Source organism: Oryzias melastigma, linkage group LG5 (assembly GCF_002922805.2).
Source record: "Oryzias melastigma strain HK-1 linkage group LG5, ASM292280v2, whole genome shotgun sequence".
Classification (NCBI taxonomy): Eukaryota; Metazoa; Chordata; class Actinopteri; order Beloniformes; family Adrianichthyidae; genus Oryzias; species Oryzias melastigma.
In genome coordinates, this window is record NC_050516.1 from 36701696 (window position 1) to 36723021 (window position 21326).

General features: G+C 46.6%; 3 protein-coding genes and 1 long non-coding RNA gene across 4 annotated transcripts in view; 3 read left to right on the forward strand and 1 right to left on the reverse strand.

The window, feature by feature from the left end:
- The window catches only part of LOC112144732, an 8820-nt gene extending 8218 nt beyond the window's left edge, over nucleotides 1-602 (reverse strand). Inside the window, exon 1 of the long non-coding RNA XR_002918951.2 lies at nucleotides 287-602. This is a non-coding gene — a long non-coding RNA (uncharacterized LOC112144732). The remainder of the gene's footprint in view (nucleotides 1-286) is intronic.
- oser1 (oxidative stress responsive serine-rich 1) overlaps nucleotides 1-7914 on the forward strand; it is an 8894-nt gene extending 980 nt beyond the window's left edge. The window contains exons 2-4 of the mRNA XM_024269450.2: nucleotides 2139-2248; nucleotides 4529-4600; nucleotides 6757-7914. Of these exons, the coding sequence (XP_024125218.1) occupies nucleotides 2172-2248; nucleotides 4529-4600; nucleotides 6757-7603 (996 nt within the window). The 5' untranslated portion in view covers nucleotides 2139-2171 and the 3' untranslated portion in view covers nucleotides 7604-7914. The remainder of the gene's footprint in view (nucleotides 1-2138; nucleotides 2249-4528; nucleotides 4601-6756) is intronic.
- A 1561-nt stretch (nucleotides 7915-9475) lies between these two features.
- On the forward strand, nucleotides 9476-14113 carry manf (mesencephalic astrocyte-derived neurotrophic factor). Its single transcript, XM_024269451.1, has 4 exons — nucleotides 9476-9697; nucleotides 11344-11471; nucleotides 11777-11918; nucleotides 13083-14113. Exons 1-4 carry the CDS (start codon nucleotides 9610-9612, stop codon nucleotides 13265-13267), a joined length of 543 nt encoding a protein of 180 aa, XP_024125219.1. The 5' UTR covers nucleotides 9476-9609; the 3' UTR covers nucleotides 13268-14113.
- A 1779-nt stretch (nucleotides 14114-15892) lies between these two features.
- rbm15b (RNA binding motif protein 15B) lies at nucleotides 15893-19739 on the forward strand. The gene has a single exon (XM_024269452.2). The coding sequence runs from the start codon at nucleotides 16561-16563 to the stop codon at nucleotides 19045-19047; it is 2487 nt and encodes an 828-aa protein (XP_024125220.1). The 5' UTR covers nucleotides 15893-16560; the 3' UTR covers nucleotides 19048-19739.
- The last annotated feature ends 1587 nt before the right edge of the window (nucleotides 19740-21326 follow it).

The following is a 21326-nucleotide window of genomic DNA, read 5'->3' on the forward strand; positions in this document are numbered from 1 at the left end:
TCTGTTTTTAGATGGTCTGAGTTCGAAAAATGCAATAAAATCCTCCTATTTCACATTTTCACAAATCAGCAAAAGCTTTCACAAATCGGAAACTATGCTTAATGTATTCTTTACTATCTAAAGCATAATTTAATCCTGGTTTGAACTGTCTAGGTACAGTAGTTTTTTAACAGGACCTGTTTTTAGGTGGTCTGAGTTCGAAAAACACAGCGGAACGCTCTCGCGAATCGGAAGCTGTGAATCGGAAGCCAACTTCAGCGTCGTTAGCATGACTCGTCATCCTCACCTGTAAGGTTCCCGGGGTCTTAAAAAGTCGTAAACTGGAAAATTCGACAATAATGCCTTAAAAAGCATTTAAAATGTCTTAAATGTTGATATCTTGAACTTAAAGTTGGTGCAGCTTAAAACTGTTTCCGTATAACTTTCTTGGTGTAAAGTTTGATTTTTTTTTTATTAAGTAAATAACGTGTGTTAATCGATCAACATGCTGGATGGCAACGCTGATTAAAACGTGTTTCTTAGAAGATTAAGGCGAGGAAGAGAAGCTCATCTTTATAGTCTCTAATCTTACTTTGACAAATCTCAAACTGTAAATTAGCGCACGTGTGTCGGTACTCTTTTTTTAAAAGATTTTAAAAATGTTTTATTAGTGTCCGTTTTGTTTCATTTAACCGAAAGACAAGGTCAGATTGTTTACACTAATGTGGTTTATTAGTCTTCAATGGTTTCACTAAACCTAAATGTGAGTAATGAAGGTTTCTGTTGTATACACTGTAAACAGTGAAACATTGGGTCTATAATAATAAAAATAATTTGCTACATTTTAAAATATTCATTTTTTTATCACATTTGATCTTTAAGTTGATTAAACCATCAATTCTAAATTTGAATTTGATGAAAACTAAACATTTTTAAATGTAGCGAATTATAGAGCTTTTGCAAATTGATCCAATGTTTCACCTTTTCCAGTAATTGTATATTAATCACTGAAACTTGAATATAATTCTGACAAGGATTTAATTTTTTTCTTCATCCATAAGGCTGGGAGTTAAGCAGAGAAATTGGTGTTAAGTTTTCATTTTCAAGATCTTAAAAAGGTCTTAAAAAGTCTTATATTTAACTTGAAAAAGAACACGTAGGAACCCTGACCTTTGCACAGGTGCACTTATGCCACATGCAGAGTTATTTATTGATCGTATAAACATGGATCTGCATCTGTGTGGAAGGTGTGCAGGTTTGCTTCGATGTGTGCCGACATGTTTGTGTAGATATTTGAGTGTGTAGGTGTGTGTGTGATTGTGTATAAACTGCAGGTCTTCTTTAAATAGTTACTGATGAAGTGGACATCTTCAAGGAGCTTCCATCGTCTGTACTGGTGTTTGCTTTTATTTATCCTCCTACCCAGAACAGTCTTGGAGTTTTTCAACCTTACCTGTCTTTGAGCTGGACTGAGTGACTCCTCCCCCTTTTTGTTTGAAACAGGAAGTGCCAGCTGGTCCCAAAAAGCCAAATCCCCATAGACTTCTATAGAGACATGTACAGCTAATATTCAGTCAACATATTGTTAGAATCATTCTTGTTCTGAAACCTTTTTAATCAAGTTCTTCATAATCCTAATTCTTCAAGTTATAAACTGTCCAATCAGATGCGCTGGATGTTTGAAACTTCTGATTGACAGATTGTCCTGTGCCCGCTTTCAATCGGAAGGGGTGTGGTTTTCCAACAAGCTCACTTCTGATTGGTGATACCTTCTCGTGAGACCTTTGTGCTTTTTGTCTGGTTATTGTGACTGAATTGACTTGATGTTGTTGGAGCTTTAAGTAAACCGTGTCGCACTCACTCAGTCCAGCTCTCATTTACAGTCAGTGGTTTATCAAAAGGACTTAGTTCTTAGTAAGCTTGCTAGCTGCTAGCATATCTGCAAATAGCAGAGCATGTTTGCCAAAAGTGTCATTCTTTTTTGCTCCTTTCAGTTTCACGTTCTGTCTGATTTAATGTCTCTCATTTCCTATTGAGGAGACGCTGAAGAACATTCCCCTTTTTCCCTGTGGCTCTCACTGTCGTACTGGTTTTTACTGCAGAAACTCGAGACAAAGCAAAGGTTTTCTCTCTAACTTCCTGTTGTGTTTGTGTTGCAGCTGGGGGGCTGGTCAGAGCAGCCTCCTCCAACCATGGAGGCAGGAGGTCAAGACTGTGAGGAGGAGATCCTGCAGACGGCTTTCAAGAAACTGAAAGTGGATGCTGAGAGGTAACCACCTGTGGACTCACCTGTGGACTCACCTGTCACTCTTATCCTGTGTTACCTCCAAGCCATTCTACTGCTACATTATGCTACACAACAGCATAAAGCACTTCCACACAGCTGCTATCTAACTGAGGGCCAGCCCAGCTTCGTCTGTTCTGCCTCAGCTCTCTTTCAAGGAAACTCTTATGGTTCGACCTCAGAATCTGATGGAAGCTGCAGATCTTCTAGTCTGCTGTGAGGCAGCGTTCTTTGAGCTGAGTCCCGTCTCCCTCCACTGGTCCAGCCTTTCTTCTGCTTTCAGTTTGACATCTGTCTTGTTCTTATCAATACAGGGTAGGGCTTATTTTAATAGTCGACTAATCGAGCCGTGCAAGTGGATGAAAAACGCATCACTAGCTTTACACTTGATGTGTTTAAGCTACATGCTAACTAAATATAACTACAATTAGGATGGTAGTTAATTAAACCTTTAATGAATCCTGCAGCTTCTTTCCTTTATTTGCTTCTGGCATTAAACAAGACTTAAATCAAATAAGGTTACCAATCTGAATCTACAGAAAAAAAATAATAAAAACCTACAATTGTTATTACTGTCACTGGAAGTAAACACATCTTCTAAATAAAGTGTCGGTGAAGCTTCCTGTTTTCAAAGTAAAACTTTTCCTTCATAAACTCAGACTAAAGTTCCGCTCTAAAAAAAAAACAATTTAGCCTGAACAGCAGAGCTTTGGCTCCAGTGTTTTAGTCATGGTAACTCTTCAACAGTTGATTCAATTAATGTAAACTCCAGTGGGTCCTGAAGTGGAGAAAATCAGCCTCACACTGATGTGCAGCTCTGCAGCTGAAGGATGTAATCAATGAGAATCAGCTGAATCTGACAGGAAAAAACAACTTTTTATACCGGATTGGTACCAAAAGGTAATGCTTAGAATGTAAAGTGATGCAGAACTCTGAGGATGGAAAACTGTGGGGAAGGTTTTCAGGTTTTGTTCTGACATGATAAAAAAACAACAATGATTTAGGTAACATTTTATAATAAATTCCTTAACTATCTTTATTATAATAAAGTTTATTAACATACTTAATAAGATTCATTAACATCTAAAGTGAGACAATTGTCTTCAAAGGGCAAATTATTAGACTTCTGACAAGCTCAACAAATGTATTAACTACCTTTGTCAACTTTAGCTGGAGTGTTTTGCAGAAATTCATCTAAATTTTTTGTGATTTTTGTTGCTTTGATGTTGTTTAAGCTACTGCTGAACTTAAGGTTAACAAAAAAGTTTAAAATGACAAACATCATTTCTTTCTATCTAAATCTTTGTGTTTTTACCAGTTTAGTCGATTCTGATCTCTTGTACCAAATAAAGGCATAAATGATGGTGATTTACATATAATTTTCATTTTTATACATCCAGTAAAAAGACATTAATATGGTACAGAGTCTTCCTGTGACATCACTACGATTATACACATACAGAATCTTCCTGTGACATCACTACGATTATACACATACAGAGTCTTCCTGTGACATCACTGTGATTATACACATACAGAGTCTTCCTGTGACATCACTACGATTATACACGCATGTGCCGATCTGTGGCTAGTGACCCTATTTTATAACAAGAAGACCTTCGGACATTGAAATAGACCCTCTCAATGTGGAGTCATGTCTGGATTCTCTCTGAGTGCAAATACTTTGAAAAAGTTCTTTTTTGTCCTTCTTTCCTAAAATCATGTGATAGCTGCTGGAAATATCCGTTAACAAGTTTACGTCTCAATTTTTCAGATTCGACGTTTTTGACGTTGATCTGTTTGTCGGTCAAAAAGTGTTTTTACATAAATGATGAATAAATTGAACAAAGTGAAACTTTTATCAATAGATGAGAATTCTGACCTAAAATAATCACGACAAACACAAATATCAAATGAAGACGAGACAATATCCATCAACATTTCAGTTTCTAAGTGAAGAGCTGGACTCATTTTTTTGAAACTCTGTCTTTATTGACATTCTTGGACAATGACTTTGTTCTTTAAAGTAGAAAGACTCCTTATAACCCCACACCTCCTCGTTGCTGTTTTGAGACACATTTAAAGCCAACCAACACGATCTCGTCTTTGACTCTTCATGCCTGTCTCATCTTATTAGTGATTTTTTCTTTCATAGTTTCCTCCATATTCGCATTGAGACCGTCCAGAACATCTCCGAGTCGATGTCAGAATGATGAAACGATTCTTGTCAGACTTACATTCTCTGAAATCTCCCGTCTCCTCCAGAATCCCAGGACCTGTGAGCGTTACCGAGGCAACAAAGGCCAAATTCAGCTGCACAAAGGAGCACTGGCACTGGTAGGTTTCTGCTGAACACAGGTTGGTTTTCTCAGCCAACACTAAATCTGTCTGTTTTGGGATTTTTCCTTTTCATTTTTGTTTAAATACAACAGTGAGAGATGGAAAACGCTCACTGGAAAATCTGTTTCAGAAAAGAAAATTAAAGATTGTCACTGCAGCAGTGATATAGAAAGTAGACAATGACTTTATTACTGGAACAAGGTTTGAAGACACAATAGATGTTCTAACAACAGCATGAATGCAGGAGGAGTTCTGTCCCATCTGAAGATGAGACAGAGAGTGAGTGACTGCATTGATGGGAAAAACAGACAGAAGACGTCCGCTGTATCCTGAAACAACCTTTTGCTTCATTAAAAGAGATTTGATGTCTAAGTACGTCTTTTGAGAAGGTTGGAGGGAGGAAGGTAGAAGAATGGACGTGTTCCCATCAACCACATTCATACTGGAACAGGCTTAACCTTTCATGGACCCTGAGTTTACGGGGAGGTGGTCGTGGTTTTGTCTGTCTGAATAAATGACCAGCAGCAGTCTTGGCCTGTGGTGACAAAACTGACTGTTTATGGTCACTAACAGTTTCATCAAAAACAAGTTTTAAAGATGGAGCATGGATCTGCCTCCTGAGATGAAGCAGGAAGTTGAGCTGAGGTCAGTGTAAGACAGTGATGTCAGTGATTCTTCGTCACGAGCCGCTTTTCTTTAATGGTTGAAAAGTTACAATACTTTAGATTTAGTTTTCCAGCATCACCAGCGACGCCTCAGGTGTTAAAGGGTTAAGATCCTCTCTTGTCAGAAAAGCACATTTGCTACAAGAAAAATCCAGAAGGGAAGCCATTTTTAAAGATGGCTGCCACACACTTATCTACTTCAAAAATATCCAACATCTAAAGGGTAACCAAACAGAGACTGACTCCATTCTCCGCCCAGATTTGAAAAATGAAAAAAAGGGGGGGGGGGGTATTGGAGCCAGACTGAGCGGTGGAGGTGTGGCTTAGATCTATGATTGAACGTTATGTTAGCTTTATGTAGCTGGAACACTAGAAGGTTCGGTTCTTGCACTATTTCCAGCTTAGTCTTTAGATAATAGGATGTAAATATATCACATCGGTCATTTTCTAAGCTTTGATTTGATCCATGTTTTGTTAAAACCGGTTAAAAAAGGAGGGAGCTGGTCTGATTTCTGAGGTTGATTCCTGCACGTCTTCCATTGAAACAGCTGTATACTTGACTCCATGCATAACAATGGCGCCTGCACGTGCACGTCTCTGTCCATAGCAGCGAATAGTCAAGGGTCAATCAGTGATGTATATCAATGCTAGAGACGCTGCTTTTCCACAGCCCGACAGCTGGGCTGCAGGAGCAGCTGAGGGTTAGCAGGTCTGAAGGAGGCCCGAGTCTGAGAGGTAAAATGCTGCTAGCATCACAGCTAATAAAGGCTAACGTATTCAACAAACAATCCAATGTGAAATGTTCATTAAATCCGTCACCAGGACGGAGTCTGCTGGATATAATTATACTCAACCTCTGTTCTCTCACTTCTAGGTCCACTGGAAAGTCGTGTAAACCAGTAGATTTTTGATGACTGAAGGCAAAACACCTACAAGCCATGCTAACGCTAACACGCTAATGACTGGTTGTTACAGAATTAAAGATGGGCGGGGCTTTTATACTGGAGCTCAGAGCGTGATGATGTGAAACTTCTGAGACTTACACCAGTTGACCAATCACAAAATTCAAGCGTAATACCTCATTTCAGCCTGTAGGGGGCGGCACACAGACGGTTTTTATCTCTGATTATTTAAAATTGTCGAACATTTGACAACAACAAGCAGACAGCACTTTTCAAGCCTCATTTATAGAAGTTAACAGATAAAAATAGTTGATTTAGGGTTTGGTTCCACTTTAATTGCCCGAGTCTCAACAATAGTCTGTTCATCACAACATGTAGACTTTAAAGGTGAGGGGTACCCACAGACTTATACTGCATAATGTTTATATATGAGATGTATTCTAAAATGTGGATTTCCTCTTGGTTGATGTGGGGGATCTTAAGGTATTTACATGCAGAACTAGGTTCTTGTACCACAAAATGAATGATTACTTTAATAACCAGCTAAACAACATCATCTCCTCTCTGCTCCTCCTCTCCTTCGCAGTTGTACTAGAAAATCCACCAGAGGAGCGTCCAGGAGCCAGCGGCGCCGGAGGTCCAAGTCCCCCATCCTCCACCCTCCCAAGTTCACGTACTGCAGCGCCAGCACCGCCTCGGTGCTGCCACCATCTGGTGGATGTCCCAAACAGCAGCTCATGGCTGTGCCAGCGCCGGGAGATCTGCATCCAGCCTGTGATGAGAAGACCGCTCCGGCGGTGGCCCCCCCGCTTCCTGTGACCCCCCCTCTGGGCTTTGAGTCTAGTTCTGGTTACGACACGGAGCATGGAGGTGTGGGTTCTGCTGCAGCTGCCCCCAGGTGGGAGGCTCCCAGTTCTTTACCTGTCCAGGTGTGCAAAGAAGGCGGCCCTGATAAAAGTGCCTGTGATGGAGTGGATTGTGGAGCGGCAGCACAGTGGAGGTCCAGAGCTCCAGATTCTGCAGATTTCCGTGCTTTATCTGAGCTCCACAGTCGCAGCTGTGCAGAGATCCCCGGCGTCTCCTGCTCCTGCTCTCACGCCGCATGCTCGGACGCCCAGGAGGAGAGCGGCCAGGACGGCAGACTTCCGTGCAGCTGCAGCGCCTCTCGTCAGGGATGGGCCGGCGTGGAGGTGTACTCCTTCACCGGGCTCCGCAATGTCATCTCAGAGTGTGAGCAGGGCCTGCCGGTCCAGGAGGACAGATGCAGAACTCTGAGCAGCACGACTCTGTCGTCTGGATCGCCTCGCTCCTGCTCAGAACAGGCTCGGGCCTATGTTGATGACATCACAATAGAGGACCTTTCTGGGTACATGGAGTATTATCTTTACATCCCCAAGAAGATGTCACACATGGCTGAGATGATGTACACTTAAGAGCCACTTCCATGGTTTTAACGAACAAAAATAAAGAAGCTTCTTGTCTGTGTGGAGGAGAGGGAAGATACAGGGTTCACACTGATGCAACTCTCACTGATTTGATCTGGCACTGACACAGTTCTACCGACTGCTTCTCGGTAGCTGGGACTTTTGCTGATCAGCTTTTTTAATTGATCATTTTCAAATGAAGTTGCCAAAACTCCTGAGATGAGAGCAGCTTTGAAATCTGCTGTGACTGTAGTATTTTCAGCTCCAGGTCACCCGTTTGAGTTTCAGTCCATCCAATAAAGATGCTTTTTCTGTGCCAACCTGTGGGCTCTTTGTCTGTGGGGGCCTCCAGAGATGTCTTTAAAGTTCCCCTTCGATCAAAATCCTGATTTTAGAGTTTTTAACATGTCTGTGTGTCATTTTTCTTCTGAAAGAGAACAAATGTAATCAGAAATCATTTAGAGTATTTCTCCTTTAAATCCATCAAACTGTCTTGGACAGACTCTGTCTGAATGAATGATCTTCTTTCCATCAACAGCTCTGCTGCACATGCACTAAACCCTCATCTGTTCCTAGTGTCTAGTTCAGGTTCTGGAGAAGAGAAGATGGTATCTTCACATTGACTGCAGTCAAATGAGCCGCCGTTCACATTTCTGTGGTCAAATCAGCATCACTGGATTTTTGGTGTGAGTTTCATCCAATACTTACGGTAGCAGGACTGAGAACGCTGGAAAATCTCCACCAGACTCCACGGAGCTTCTTGATGTGACCACGGAAATGTGAACGGCGGCTCATTTGACCGCAGTTGGAAAGGATTGGAAATCAATGAAAGAGCATTTTGATGTTAGCTTTGATTATTATATCAAGAACTCTGAGAAACCAATGATTGAATGTATTGATCACAGTCAATAAACATTGGAGAATTAGCTAAAAGAGTCTTTGGTGAACTGGAAGGAGAAAGAATCAGGATTTTGGAGGAAGTTCTGTCCGTGAAGATCTTCACTTCCTCGTCCAGCTGACATCCGGATCAGAACCATACGGCTGGACATTACTCGTACTGATTGATGTTTTTATGAAGACTTACGCTAGTGAGACACAGAGCTATCAGAATCAGGGGGACAGAGCTCCAAAAGCCACGCCCCTTCAGAGGAGATTTTGGAAACAGGCTTCAGATCAACATGAAAAACATTTAGGTTGTGGGATTTTAGTTAAAAAAAACTTCTTTATCAGAATTACAACACTACTGGGAATGTTTTTTGAAATAAAACATTGTCACGGGGACTTTAAAGACAATACATGCATCTCAACCCTCTATGGATGGTGAGGCACAGAAAATCACCTCTGTGGAATCAAAGTGCTTTGATAGTTTTTAATGAATGGAAAATTAAATGACCTCTATGACTAAAATCTTGTTCAGGTAATATAAAGTCATGCAGAAGTTACAGGACTTTATTTCAAATGAGCAGGTTTGAGGTCGACTGCAAACACGACATAAATGTGTTTCGTTTGAAGATTTTTTTTTGTCCTAAACCGTGTTTTACTGTCGTGTTTGAGACTGTTTTTTTTTCTTTTCTTTTAGGAAAACAATGAATTAATCAGAGCTTTCATTTTATTATTAATGATATCAAAATGTATTTTTCTTTAATCCCAGTAATTTTCCAGAGTTCCTAGCTGCAGGTAACAGATGGTTCGTGTTTTCATCAGAGCTTCTATCGATCTGAGTTTAGATTTCTACTCAAATTATTCGGGAAAAGCTCTTCGGATGGTGTGGACCAATCAGGCGGCGCCAACTGGACGTTGTACCCGGAACGTCCGGGCTTTGTCCAATCAGAGCTAAGAACGTGGAGGTCTGGGGGAGGGGCTGGCCCGGGCGGCCAGTCGCGCGGCGTTTGTTGATGACGTCAGTCGGGAAGCTGCTGTGCTGAGGCGTCGCGTGCGCACCGGCAGACTGACGGCTCCGAAGCGTTCCCGTTCCGCAGCTCCGAACCGCGGTTCCGTCTCCACTCTGACCCGAAATGCTGCGCTTGGCGGGCTTCTCGGTGGCGCTCGCGCTCGCCTTGCTTCCAGGTGGAGGTGAAGCCTTGAAGGAAGGAGAATGTGAAGGTAAGAGCCGCTAGCTGCTGTCAGCTGCCGCTAAACTTCAGAACTTGATCCGTTCTGACTGTCGGGTCATCGCCGCGCGGATCAGAACCAGAACAGTTTCTACTGGACCCGGCAGTCTCCAAGTGTGAGGAAACCGTCCTCGGTCCGGAACATGGTCTGGTCCAACACGGAGAAGTCATGGATCCAAATAATCCGAACCTCATCACGACCCACAGCTCTGTGTGCATGATGAGAACCCCAGGGGGAAGTAGGAGAACCCGAGGCCGGATGGGCCCATCGGAACCGCTGCAGCGACGAAGAGAATCCAGCGAAGTTATAAAATAACTTTTCCAACTTCATAATGTGTCTCCTTCATAAACGGATGTGACGTTTGTTACAGCAGCACAGGTGATGATGAGCTGTAGAAGCCTCAGGTATCAGGTGGGAAGGTCACGTGACCAAGATGAGTTCATCTTTCAGAGGATTTTATATCCGATCTGAGGATCTGAACGATGACGTTTGTGTTGGACGTGTGTTCAAATGTTAGAATAGATGATGGCGGCGCTGGAAGATCCCGCCGTTCTAACCTGCTGATAGGAGCTGATCGCTCTGATTAAACCAGAGTGTGTGTTTGTCTAAACCAGGGATGTCGAACTCAACCGCACTAAAATCCAGAACACACCTTAGGTCACGGGTCGAACACGCCAGAACACACCTGAGGTCACGGGTCGAACACGCCAGATTATTTTAATAGTCGACTAATCGGGTCATTCTCAAAGTGGATGTAAACGCACATCTTAACTATCATTATCTTTAAACTAATTACAAATAAAAACAATTAAGAGGATAGTTTATAAACTATTAATGAATCGTGCAGCTTCTGTCCTTCATTCATTTCTGGTGTTAAAACAAGATTATCGTATTTTCCAGAGTATAAATCACTTTTTTCATAATTAGCCAGGGGTGTGACTTTTGTAATTTTTTTTTTTACATAAAAAGATCATATATTTGTTATTTTCCCAGTAAACCCCTGTTGTCCTTCAGCATTTGTTTCCTCCAACAACCACTAGAGGGCGCTGCATCTGAGTATGAGTATTTGCTACTGACAGCTGAAGAAGTGTCGTCCAAAACAAACACGGAAGAGAATCTGATTGTTTTCCTCTTAAACTTTGATATTTTTCTTGTATTGATCAAAAGATTCGTATTCTTGTTTTTCTATATTTTTTTAGCTATGCTGGGATTTACGGATTTGTTCTGAAACGTCACTTTTCTCCTAAAGTACGACTTATACCGTGAACACACTGTAAATCTGATGAGGTCGGCATCTGAAACAAGGAACTGTTTTTCACTGAAGATGAAGTTTTTGGTCTGACTGAAAATACATTTTTTGGGGATGAATTCTCACAACTTTGTTCAACTTTACTACAGTCTGACTCCATATGATATAAAGTAACGACTAATAAATCAGGCGTTGACTATTTTAATAATCGATTAGTCGGCTAATCATGGCAGCCCTGGAACACACTCAAACTAAAATTAAAATAAATAACTTTAACATAAACCGGCCATAGGATCCGCCCCCGGGCCTTGACTCTGACACGTGGTTTAAAGAAACCAGCTTTTTAAAATGTTGTTTACACTTTTGATGTGATGTGTGCTCATTGCAGTGTGCGTCTCCTTCCTGGATAAGTTTTATCAGTCGCTGAAGGACGGCGGCTCCAGCTTCAGCAGTGCAGACATCGAGAAGGCGCTCACCAAAAGCTGCAGTGAAGCCAAAGGGAAAGAGAACCGCTTTGTGAGTAAACAGGAAAGCTCTGATGGACGGTTTAACGTGAGGCGTCGTCTGTGACGCTTAAACACAAAACCTTTAGCGTAACTTTCCAACCATGAACAGGATCATTCCAGCAGATTCTGGATGAGCCGCTTTTCTCCTTCAGAATCTGCTGGAGTGATCCTGTTAACAATTCAAAATGAGGTGATGACAGACGGGACGGAATGAAAGGACGGCTCATCTTTATGGATCCGAGCGTTCCGTCCTGCAGACATGGAGGCTCAGGATCAGCAGACCTGCAGGTCTGAACTGCTTCTGTTTGTGTCCAGTGTTACTACATTGGAGCGACCAGTGATGCAGCGACCAAGATCATCAACGAGGTGTCCAAGCCTCTCAGCTACCATGTTCCAGTGGAGAAAATCTGTGAGAAGCTCAAAAAGAAGGACAGCCAGATCTGTGAGCTGAAATACGGTGAGACGTCTCCTGCATGATCCAAACTGTCGACGGGCCTTCCTGCCTGAACGATTCTTCGTGAATCGGTAAAAAAACGATTCAAACTCGTCATCGTGTTCATCGGTCCAGAAAATCAAAAAATCGTGTGTAAGCTTTTGGTTTTCATCTTTTGTTACATTATGAGACGGGTCTGAGTGACGGAATGGAAGTTCATTCTGTGATGGGGCTTTTATTGCACGTCAAATGAAACGTTTTTACTTTTTTTAAGTTTGTTAATTATAGTAATATAATTTTCTGCAGCTGGACAGCATCATTCTTCATCTTCAGCCCCAGTAAAATGAGTGATCAGATTCAACATTCTTTAAAACGTTTTCATGTTTCGTATTGATGTTTGTCAGAACACAAAGTGAGGATAATCTGACCTCCTTTGGTTATTATTGAACAATAATGAACGATCAATCTTAATTTATTAAAAGCACTTTTCATGTGTTTTACAATCAAAAACAAACCAAAAAAGAGAAACTAAAGCGAACCCACCGGTTGATCCTCCCTTCACTCACACGGTGCATACAGGCACAAATGAATGACTAGAGTGTGAAAGGATATCAGACACTCCGAGGCCGCGGTGCTGCGGCGTTTGGGTCCGCTCCATCACGCAGACCCCGGGACAGACGCCGCAACAATGAACGGACAAAACCATAAATCCTGGTGAAAAGACCATCATGTGGAAACGGCTTCATTAACGTCAGCGACGCTAAAGTATGACGAAGAAACAGCTGTGCAGTCAGAAACTTCACTCCTGCTGCAGACACGCTCGTATCCTCACAGCCGTCGTCTCCACGGCAACGGTTTCACAACACTAGAATTATTAAAACGCCTTCATTTCACCATAACAACCTTTGCTTTTATTTAATGTAAATCTCCGGGTCATGAAGGCTGACACGGACAGTAATGGACATTGTGTGAAACTATAAAGTTTTATTGTATAGGTGGGCGGGGTCACTTCGACAGAGAACCCTTTCCTTGTGACGCCATGGAGAAACAAAGATCATTGTGAGACGGGATGATCACTCTTTTCAAATCTGAAAAATACAAACAGACACTGATCGAGTACATGAAGGTGTGCCGCCGTCTTTCCCTCCGGTTGCCGACCCCGATCTAACGTTTGTGATCTTCCTGCAGACAAACAGCTGGACCTGAGCACGGTGGACCTGAAGAAGCTGAAGGTGAAAGATCTGAAGAAGATCCTGGAGGAGTGGGGCGAGTCCTGCAAAGGATGTGCGGAAAAGTCCGACTTTATTCGCAAAATCACCGAGCTGATGCCCAAGTACGCTCCTGCAGCAGCCGGCGCACGGACAGACCTGTAACCACCCGCGAGCGAGCGCCGTTTGTCTGACATGTACATCAGTCGTAAACTCACCTGAGCAGCGGTCCCGTTCAGACCGACCGCTAGACCTCGCGGTGAGGGACGTTTGTAGCTCTGCGGCTGGACTCTGCGGACCTCTGGACGCTTCGTAAACGTTTGTTGTTGCTCTTTCTTGTTTTGGTGACGTTTGCATTCTTTACTGTGTATTCAGCAGCCGGAGGCCAAACTCTCCAGGAGACTCCGACTGGATTAAAACAAAGTTCATCTGGTAGATATTTATTGAGCTGCTGGTGATCCTGCAGGAAATGTCCTTTAGTGAACAGCTGGAGCGTCTCGTCCACGTAATCGTGTCCTACTCGGGCGGGGGGGTCTGTCTGCATGTAAAAACCAGTGAGACGTCATTCTGCTACAATGCAGGAGGAAGCTAGAGAGGTTGGAATTACAGTGTTGGTACTGAACACCATCGCCACACGGTCAGAAGAGTCACAGTGCAAAGAGCTGAGACGGGTTCTTGAGCGCAGACGCTTCAAATCCAGGTTTGCACCAAGACCCTGAACCCTTCAGCCACTAACGTTTAGGTCAAATGTTCACGAAGAGTTTAAAATCATCCCATTTTCAGTGATCCAAAGGCGAGCTCCTCTCACGTCACCATTTATCCAGAGGAAGCTCGCACTGCCTTCTGGGAATGGGGACGAGGACCTGGAAACACGGTTCACCTGGACGGCTTTGACACCTTTTTGACTAAGTCTCTTATTTTGAAACTGAACTGTAAAACCTGCAGGAGGAACGATTGCTGGAGTCATTTGTACAGCTGTTCAACTTTTTCATTAAAACATGAAAAACTGGACTCTAAGAAATCTCTTGGAAAAGATAATCGACCACAATCCCACCCTAATCCCTAACTCAGGGGTCACGACCCTGTTCCTCGAAGGCTTCAGTAGAAGCTGATTATCTGGACTGAATCGAACCAGTTTCTGATTGACTGAACACACCTGATCCAGGTGAGCAGAACTGAAGCGGTCGGACGGTGGCCCAGGAGGAACAGGGTTGGTGACCTCTGATCTAACTACAAGAACTATCGTGCAGAACGATCTAGGGCCTGGACTATTCAGACACCGTTCTCTCTTTGTTTTTTTAACTCCAAATATGACATCACCGATTTATGAAAGTGAAAACCTAAACATTTATGATTGTGTTCTGATGATGAAAACATTGAAGGCTCTTCAAAATATACATTTTAACACTTTTATTATTGTTCAGTCACAATAAATTATGATCCACATTCTCAAATTTAGTGAGTATTGATGCTGAGAATTCTGGGAAATTTCTAGGGCACTCGATTCTGGAATTGATCCCTTGGAGTGGACAGCCAGCACTACAAAAGGGCAAACGGACTGTGTAGCACATTATATGGTGCTTAGTGAAGAAGTCGGACATGGGCTTAGATCAACTTACTGCTCTGAAAGTACAATGGGGCAAATAAGTATTCAGTCAGCCACCAATTGTGCAAGTCCTCCCACTTAAAAAGATGAGAGAAGTCTGTAATTTATAGATAAACCTCAACTATGAAAGACAAAATGAGAAGAAAATCTAGAAAAATCACATTGTCTGATTTTCTTATGGTGTAAAATAAGTATTTGTTCTACAAACCATCAAGGTTTCTGTAACTTCTTCTGTCAGAGGATCCTCTGTCCTCCACTCCTTACCTGTATTAATGACACCTGTTTGAACTGGTTATCTATAGAAAGACCTGTCCACAACCTTCAACAGTCACACTCCAAAGAGCTGTCAGAGGACACCAGAAACAGCATTGCTGACCTGCAGCAGGAAGACTGAATCTGCAATGAAGCAGCTTGATGTGAAGAAATCAACGATTAGGAAATAGAAGACAAACAAGACCACTGAAGATCTGCCTCCGTCTGGGGAAGATCTCACCTGTGGGGTCAGAATGATCACAGAAACCCCAGAACCACCAGGGGGGCAGAGACCAAAGACTACCATCAGTAACACACTGCACCGCAATGCAGGGACTCAAACCTGCAGAGGCAGACGTGTCCTCCTGCTGAAGCCAGAACATGTGCAGCCATCTGAAGTTTGCTAGAGGGCATCTGGGTGAGCCAGAAGAGGATTGGAGAATGTCCTATAATCAGATGAAACCAGAACAGAACTTTTTGGAAAGAACTCTGAAGGAGAAACCCAAACTGTAACCCTGCATGGAGGAATGGACCAAAACATCTCTGCTCTAGAGGAGATCTGTATGGAGGAATGGACCAAAACCTCATTGCTCTAGAGGAGATCTGATGGAGGAATGGACCAAAACATCTCTGCTCTAGAGGAGATCTGCATGGAGGAATGGACAAAAACATCTCTGCTCTAGAGGAGATCTGATGGAGGAATGGACCAAAACATCTCTGCTCTAGAGGAGATCTGTATGGAGGAATGGACCAAAACCTCATTGCTCTAGAGGAGATCTGCATGGAGGAATGGACCAAAACATCTCTGCTCTAGAGGAGATCTGCATGGAGGAATGGACCAAAACATCTCTGCTCTAGAGGAGATCTGCATGGAGGAATGGACCAAAACCTCTCTGCTCTAGAGGAGATCTGTGTGGAGGAATGGACCAAAACATCTCTGCTCTAGAGGAGATCTGCATGGAGGAATGGACCAAAACCTCAGCAACAGTTTGTGAAGACTGACAGAAAACGTTTGACTGCTGTCATCACCAACAAAGGGTTCATAACAAAGTATTGATACTAAATTGTGTTACTGACCAAATACTTATTTTCCACCACAATTTACAAATTAATTCTTTAAAATCAGACAATGTGTTTTTTCTGTAATTTGCAAACCGAAGTCTTTGATTTCATATTCTTACAGGGACAAGGTGGCGGTCGCTGCCGACCCCCCCCCAGGAATCTGCATGAAGTTGTTTTCTGTCTAGTTTTGGGGGGTAAATATGTATTTTGGATTTTAAAATTGAACTTTAACAAGAGTTACAAAACAAAGCGTGCGCCGTGCTTGCGTCACTCCAGGCCCCGCCCTCGTTCGGGAACGCGCACATTCCTATTGTCCAAGATGGCGGCGCTGGTGCAGCTCCTGTGATGCTGACATGTTTTTAAAGGATTTTTCCCGCTTCTGCCCGTAAATGCGCCGACACGGAGCCCGCTCCGGAAGCGTCCCGAACCGAAGCAGCACGCGCCGCCGCCGCCTCCGAGCTAACGCTCCCGGAATCCGCAGCAGCGCCGGACCTCCGCTGCAGGCGCGGAAAAGTTGAAGCTCCATCCTCGGTGGAAGATGAAGCGGCAGGCCGGGAGGGACGGCAGCCCGTCCAGGGCCCTCGCTAAGCGGATCCGGGAGCGGGACCGGGAGAGCGGCCGCAGGGACGAGCTGCCGCCGCCGCCGCTCGCCCTGCTGCTGGCGGAGAGCCGCAGCTACCACCGGCGGAGCCGCAGCCGGGAGCGGGAGAAGCCGCGCCTGCGGGAGGAGCGCGCGGCCGCCCTGGAGCTCCACCACCGCCACGAGCTCAGCCTGCTGGGCCGGCCGCCGCTGCGGAGCGCGGCCGCGGAGCTCCCCGCCGCGCGGCCCGGCACGCTGGAGTACAAGACGCTGCTGATCAGCAACCTGGGCTCGCAGGTGTCGGACGAGGACGTGGAGGACGCGCTGTTCCACGAATTCAAAAAGTTCGGGGACGTGAGCGTCAAGCTGTCGCACACGCCGGAGCTCGGCCGCATCGCCTACGTCAACTTCCGGCACCCGGAGGACGCCAAGGAGGCCCGGCACGCCAAGTCCTCCCGGCTGGCTCTGGGTGACCGGCAGCTGAAGATCGAGCCCATGTACGTTCGGAGGCGGAGCGTCACCCCCCCTGACGTCAGCTATCTGCCTCTGCACGCGCCCTACCCGTACCGACAGCGCTCGTTGTCCCCGCCCGGGACCGGCGCGGCCAGCATGCGGGACCTGCGGGCCAGACACTACGCCCTGGAGAGCCTGGGGCTGAGCCGGGAGCGGGAGCGGCTGCTGGATTACTACGGCATGCTGGACGACAGGGGGCGGCCCTACGGCTTCCCGCCCATGCCGGTGGTGGAGGACCTGAAGCCCGAGGACGACCAGCGGGCCACCAGCAACCTGTTCATCGGGAACCTGGACGGGAACGTGACGGAGGCGGAGCTCCGGCGGGGCTTTGATAAGTACGGCATCATCGAGGACGTGGTGATCAAACGGCCCGCCCGCGGACAGGGCGGGGCTTATGCGTTTGTGAAGTTCCAGAACCTGGACATGGCCCACCGGGCCAAAGTGGCCATGCAGGGCCGCCTGATCGGAGGGAACCCCATTAAAATCGGGTACGGGAAGGCCAACCCCACCACCCGGCTGTGGGTGGGGGGCCTGGGACCGGGGAACTCGCTGACCGCCCTGGCGCGGGAGTTCGACCGTTTCGGGAGCATCAGGAACATCGACTACGTGAAGGGCGACAGCTTCGCCTACATCCAGTACGAGAGTCTGGACGCGGCCCAGGCCGCCTGCACCCAGATGAGGGGCTTCCCTCTGGGGGGGCCGGAGCGCCGCCTGCGGGTGGACTTTGCTAAGGTGGAGGAGAGCCCCTCCCGCCCGTTCCCCCCCGGTTACCAGCCCCCTGTGCCACCCCCTGCACACTACGACCTCCTGGGGGAGGCCTACAGCCGCCATCGCAGCCTGGAGCGCGAGCTGAGAGGAGGCCGGGAGCGCTCCTCGCCGCCCTCCCACAGCCTCCTCTCTCTGAGGGAGAGGGTCCTGCTGGAGAGGGAGTTCCCCGCCAGCCCCACCCGCAGCCTGGACCGGAGGGTGGGGGGGGTGGAGGCGTTCGGGAGGGCCGTCCGAGGGGCGAGGAGCCGCAGCAGGAGCAGGGAGCGCTGGCTGAAGGAGAGGGAGGAGAGGCGGAGCCGCAGGAGGAGCCGGAGTCCGTCTGCAGACAAACAGTCCGAGGAAAAGGAGAAAGAGCGGGGGAGGTCGAGGGTTCGAGTCCCAGGGGGCTCTCCGGATGCCAGCCCGGACCGAGCGCGGGTTCGAGCCCCAGACTCCACCACGGAGCCAAGAGACCACTCCCCCGACAGCGGAGGGGGGCGGCACGCGAGCGCCACGGAGGAGGAGGCCCCGTCCGGCCGTCACCACGGCAAGAGGTCGCTGAGCGCCAACAACCACCATCGGAACAGCGACGCGGCCGCCGCCAGCCCCCCCGCCGCCCACACGGACACCTCCTCCACGCTGAGCTCGCTGTCGGAGTACGCCCAGAGCTCCCTGTCCAAAGCGTGGCGGGGCTTCTTCGCCCTTAAGAACAGCAGCTTCCCCACGGAGCTGTACATGCTGGAGGGCGGGGCCTCCTTCCTGAGCGGCGTGATGAAGGACGGCCTTCACCCGCAGCACCGGAACCAGCCGGGCCAGCTGAAGATCGCCCAGCGCCTGCGCATGGACCAGACCCGGCTGGACGAGGTGACGCGCCGCATCAAGCTGGGCCGGCCGGACGGCTTCGCCATCCTGCTGGCTCTGCAGGGCCCCATCAACCGCCAGGCCCCCGCCCCCGAGCCGGGGCTGCAGATCCGCCTGCTCCGACACCTGGTGACGTACCTGCACAACAAGGAGGCGGCGGGGGTGGTCAGTCTGCCTTCCACCAAAGAGGGGGGCACGGGCGGGACGCTGTACGCCTTCCCCCCCGGCGACTTCTCGCAGCAGTTCCTGCAGGCGGCCCGGAGGACTGTGGGTAATCTGGACGAGGAGCACATGGTCATCGTGATCGTCAGCGACACTAACTGAGTCTGGAGCAGACTCGCCCCCACACTACAAGTCCCTCCATGGGGGGTCGCCCCCAACAGGGATGCATTCAAAGGACAAATGCAGAAGCGTCGGCCGCCATGATGGCCCCGCCCCCGCCCGCCACCTTTTCTACTTCAGACACTAAACCCAGCCGGACGGTTTCTACGTTTGTACTTGTGTTTTTACCTGGTGTCAGCTGACCTGTGGCGACGCCTCCCGTCATGGAGACTCTGCAGAGCAGCTGGACTGTAAGCTGACGCCAGTCGATTCCGTGTCTCCTCTTCAACGTATTTATAGTTCAAAGGCTCCGGGTCAGCTGACCGAGTCCCGGCCGTCCTCGCCGCTCCGCCGAGGTTTTATCGGTTCTCTCATTCCACCTTCACTCTGCTGTTCACGGTGCCAGAGCGTCGCTCTGTTGTTGCATGCAAGAGGACTCAAAGGAATTCCTGTGTATAAAGATGTAAACTTCCACGTGGAGACCTTTTTAAAACAATATTTTGGAGTCGTACTGTTTTTTATTGTGAACATTTCTAACTTCAGTTTTAATACATCAGTCCATCCATCCTTCATCTACTGCCTTTTATTTCAGTCATCACATGTCAGCACTTTGACGGGATCAAACGGTTTGAAATGTTTCACATTAAGATGAGAAGACAGTAAAAGATGAAGCAAATAAAATGTTTGGGAAACAATTCTGTGTTCGTTGATACAACTTTAATCTGGAGAGTCAAACTCAATCGCACAGGAGGCCTAAACAGGATAAAGGTTTGTTGAACACTAAAGTTTTTAAAGCTTTAAAAACATCACTTTTAAACATGGACCGAACCTCAGGTCACAGCCGGTATCGGTATCCCAACTCTAGTCTGGTCTGAGCAAAAACACGCCTGATCTGAGCAAAAAAAAAAACCCACCTGATCTGAAGAAAAACCCACCCGATCTGAGCTAAAACGTACCTGATCTGAGCTAAAACTTACCTGATCTGAGCTAAAACGTACCTGATCTGAACAAAATCTACCTGATGAGTGGAAAACTCTCTGTGCACGGGGCTGTGGGATGTATTTCTGGTTTAAACCAGGACCAGTTTCCAGTTGTGGCTAACTGTTTTCATCCACTTAGCAAAGCTCTGTGTACTCTTCCTGGTACTATTGTGGGTGGCTGTGGTGCAGTGGTAGGGCAGTCGATCGTGATTGGAAGATTGTGGGTTTGATTCCTGCCTTCCCCACCCATGTGTTGAAGTGTCCTTGGGCTGAACACTAAACCCCACATTGCCTCTGGTGGAAGGTTGGTGCCAGAGTTTGGCAGAGGAGGCAGCACCAGTGAGTGAATGAGTGAATGAGTGAATGTGTGAATGAGTGAATGAGTGAATGTGTGAATGTGTGAATGTGTCTGCGACTGTAAAGCGCTTCGGGTTTTCTAGGAAGGTAGAAAAGTGCTGTACAAATATACGGCATTGTCTAATTGTCATTATTTCTTCCATTGTTGGTTTTCTTGGTGTGTATTTACTAAGATGGAACCTCTGCCAGCTCAGAGACTCCTGTGGTGGGGTCGAGTAAGGACCTTTGGGATCTTCCACAACATAAACCGTCATGGTTTCTTCCACTGGGAGGTATGGAAGGGAGTGCGTCCAGATTTACCAGTTGATGGTGTCCACATCACCTTATCCAAAGACATTGCTGGTACTCGGGGCTGGGTTCCCCCTGGGACCTGTGACCCCTAACCCTGGGGGGTCGTCGGTCTGTAAGGAGGAGTTTCCTGGTTTCAGTGCCGGTGTGTCTGTCCCTCATAGCAACCTGGTGGAGGAGCAGAAGACCAACCCGACATTGGTGAGTTTGGTGAGGAAGTAACAAAACGTTGCAGTACCGCCAGTGACCAGAGAGGGTGAGAGTGAGCAACTCCCCATTGACTCCCATGTTGAAGTCGTCCAGAAAACCGGTCTTCTTTGAGCATACATTCAATACGAATAAAATATTCAAGTTCTCTTTAAATCTGATACTTTAGTACTTTTACTTAAGTATTAATGGAACCAGTGACTTGTAACTTGTAATGGAGTTATTTTACTGTAAGGTATCTGTACTTTTACTCAGTATGGTTTCCAGGTACTCTTCGCAGCTCGGATTGGCACGGTATAAGCCACCTCCCCCTTTCCCATCATCCACCTGCTGACATGTTTTCCTGCTAGCTTAGCGCTTCTTTGCAGCGGAGCAACAAAAACATCAAGTGATATCCGAACTAGGGCTGCACGGTGGCGCAGTGGTTAGCGCTCTCGCCTCACAGCGAGA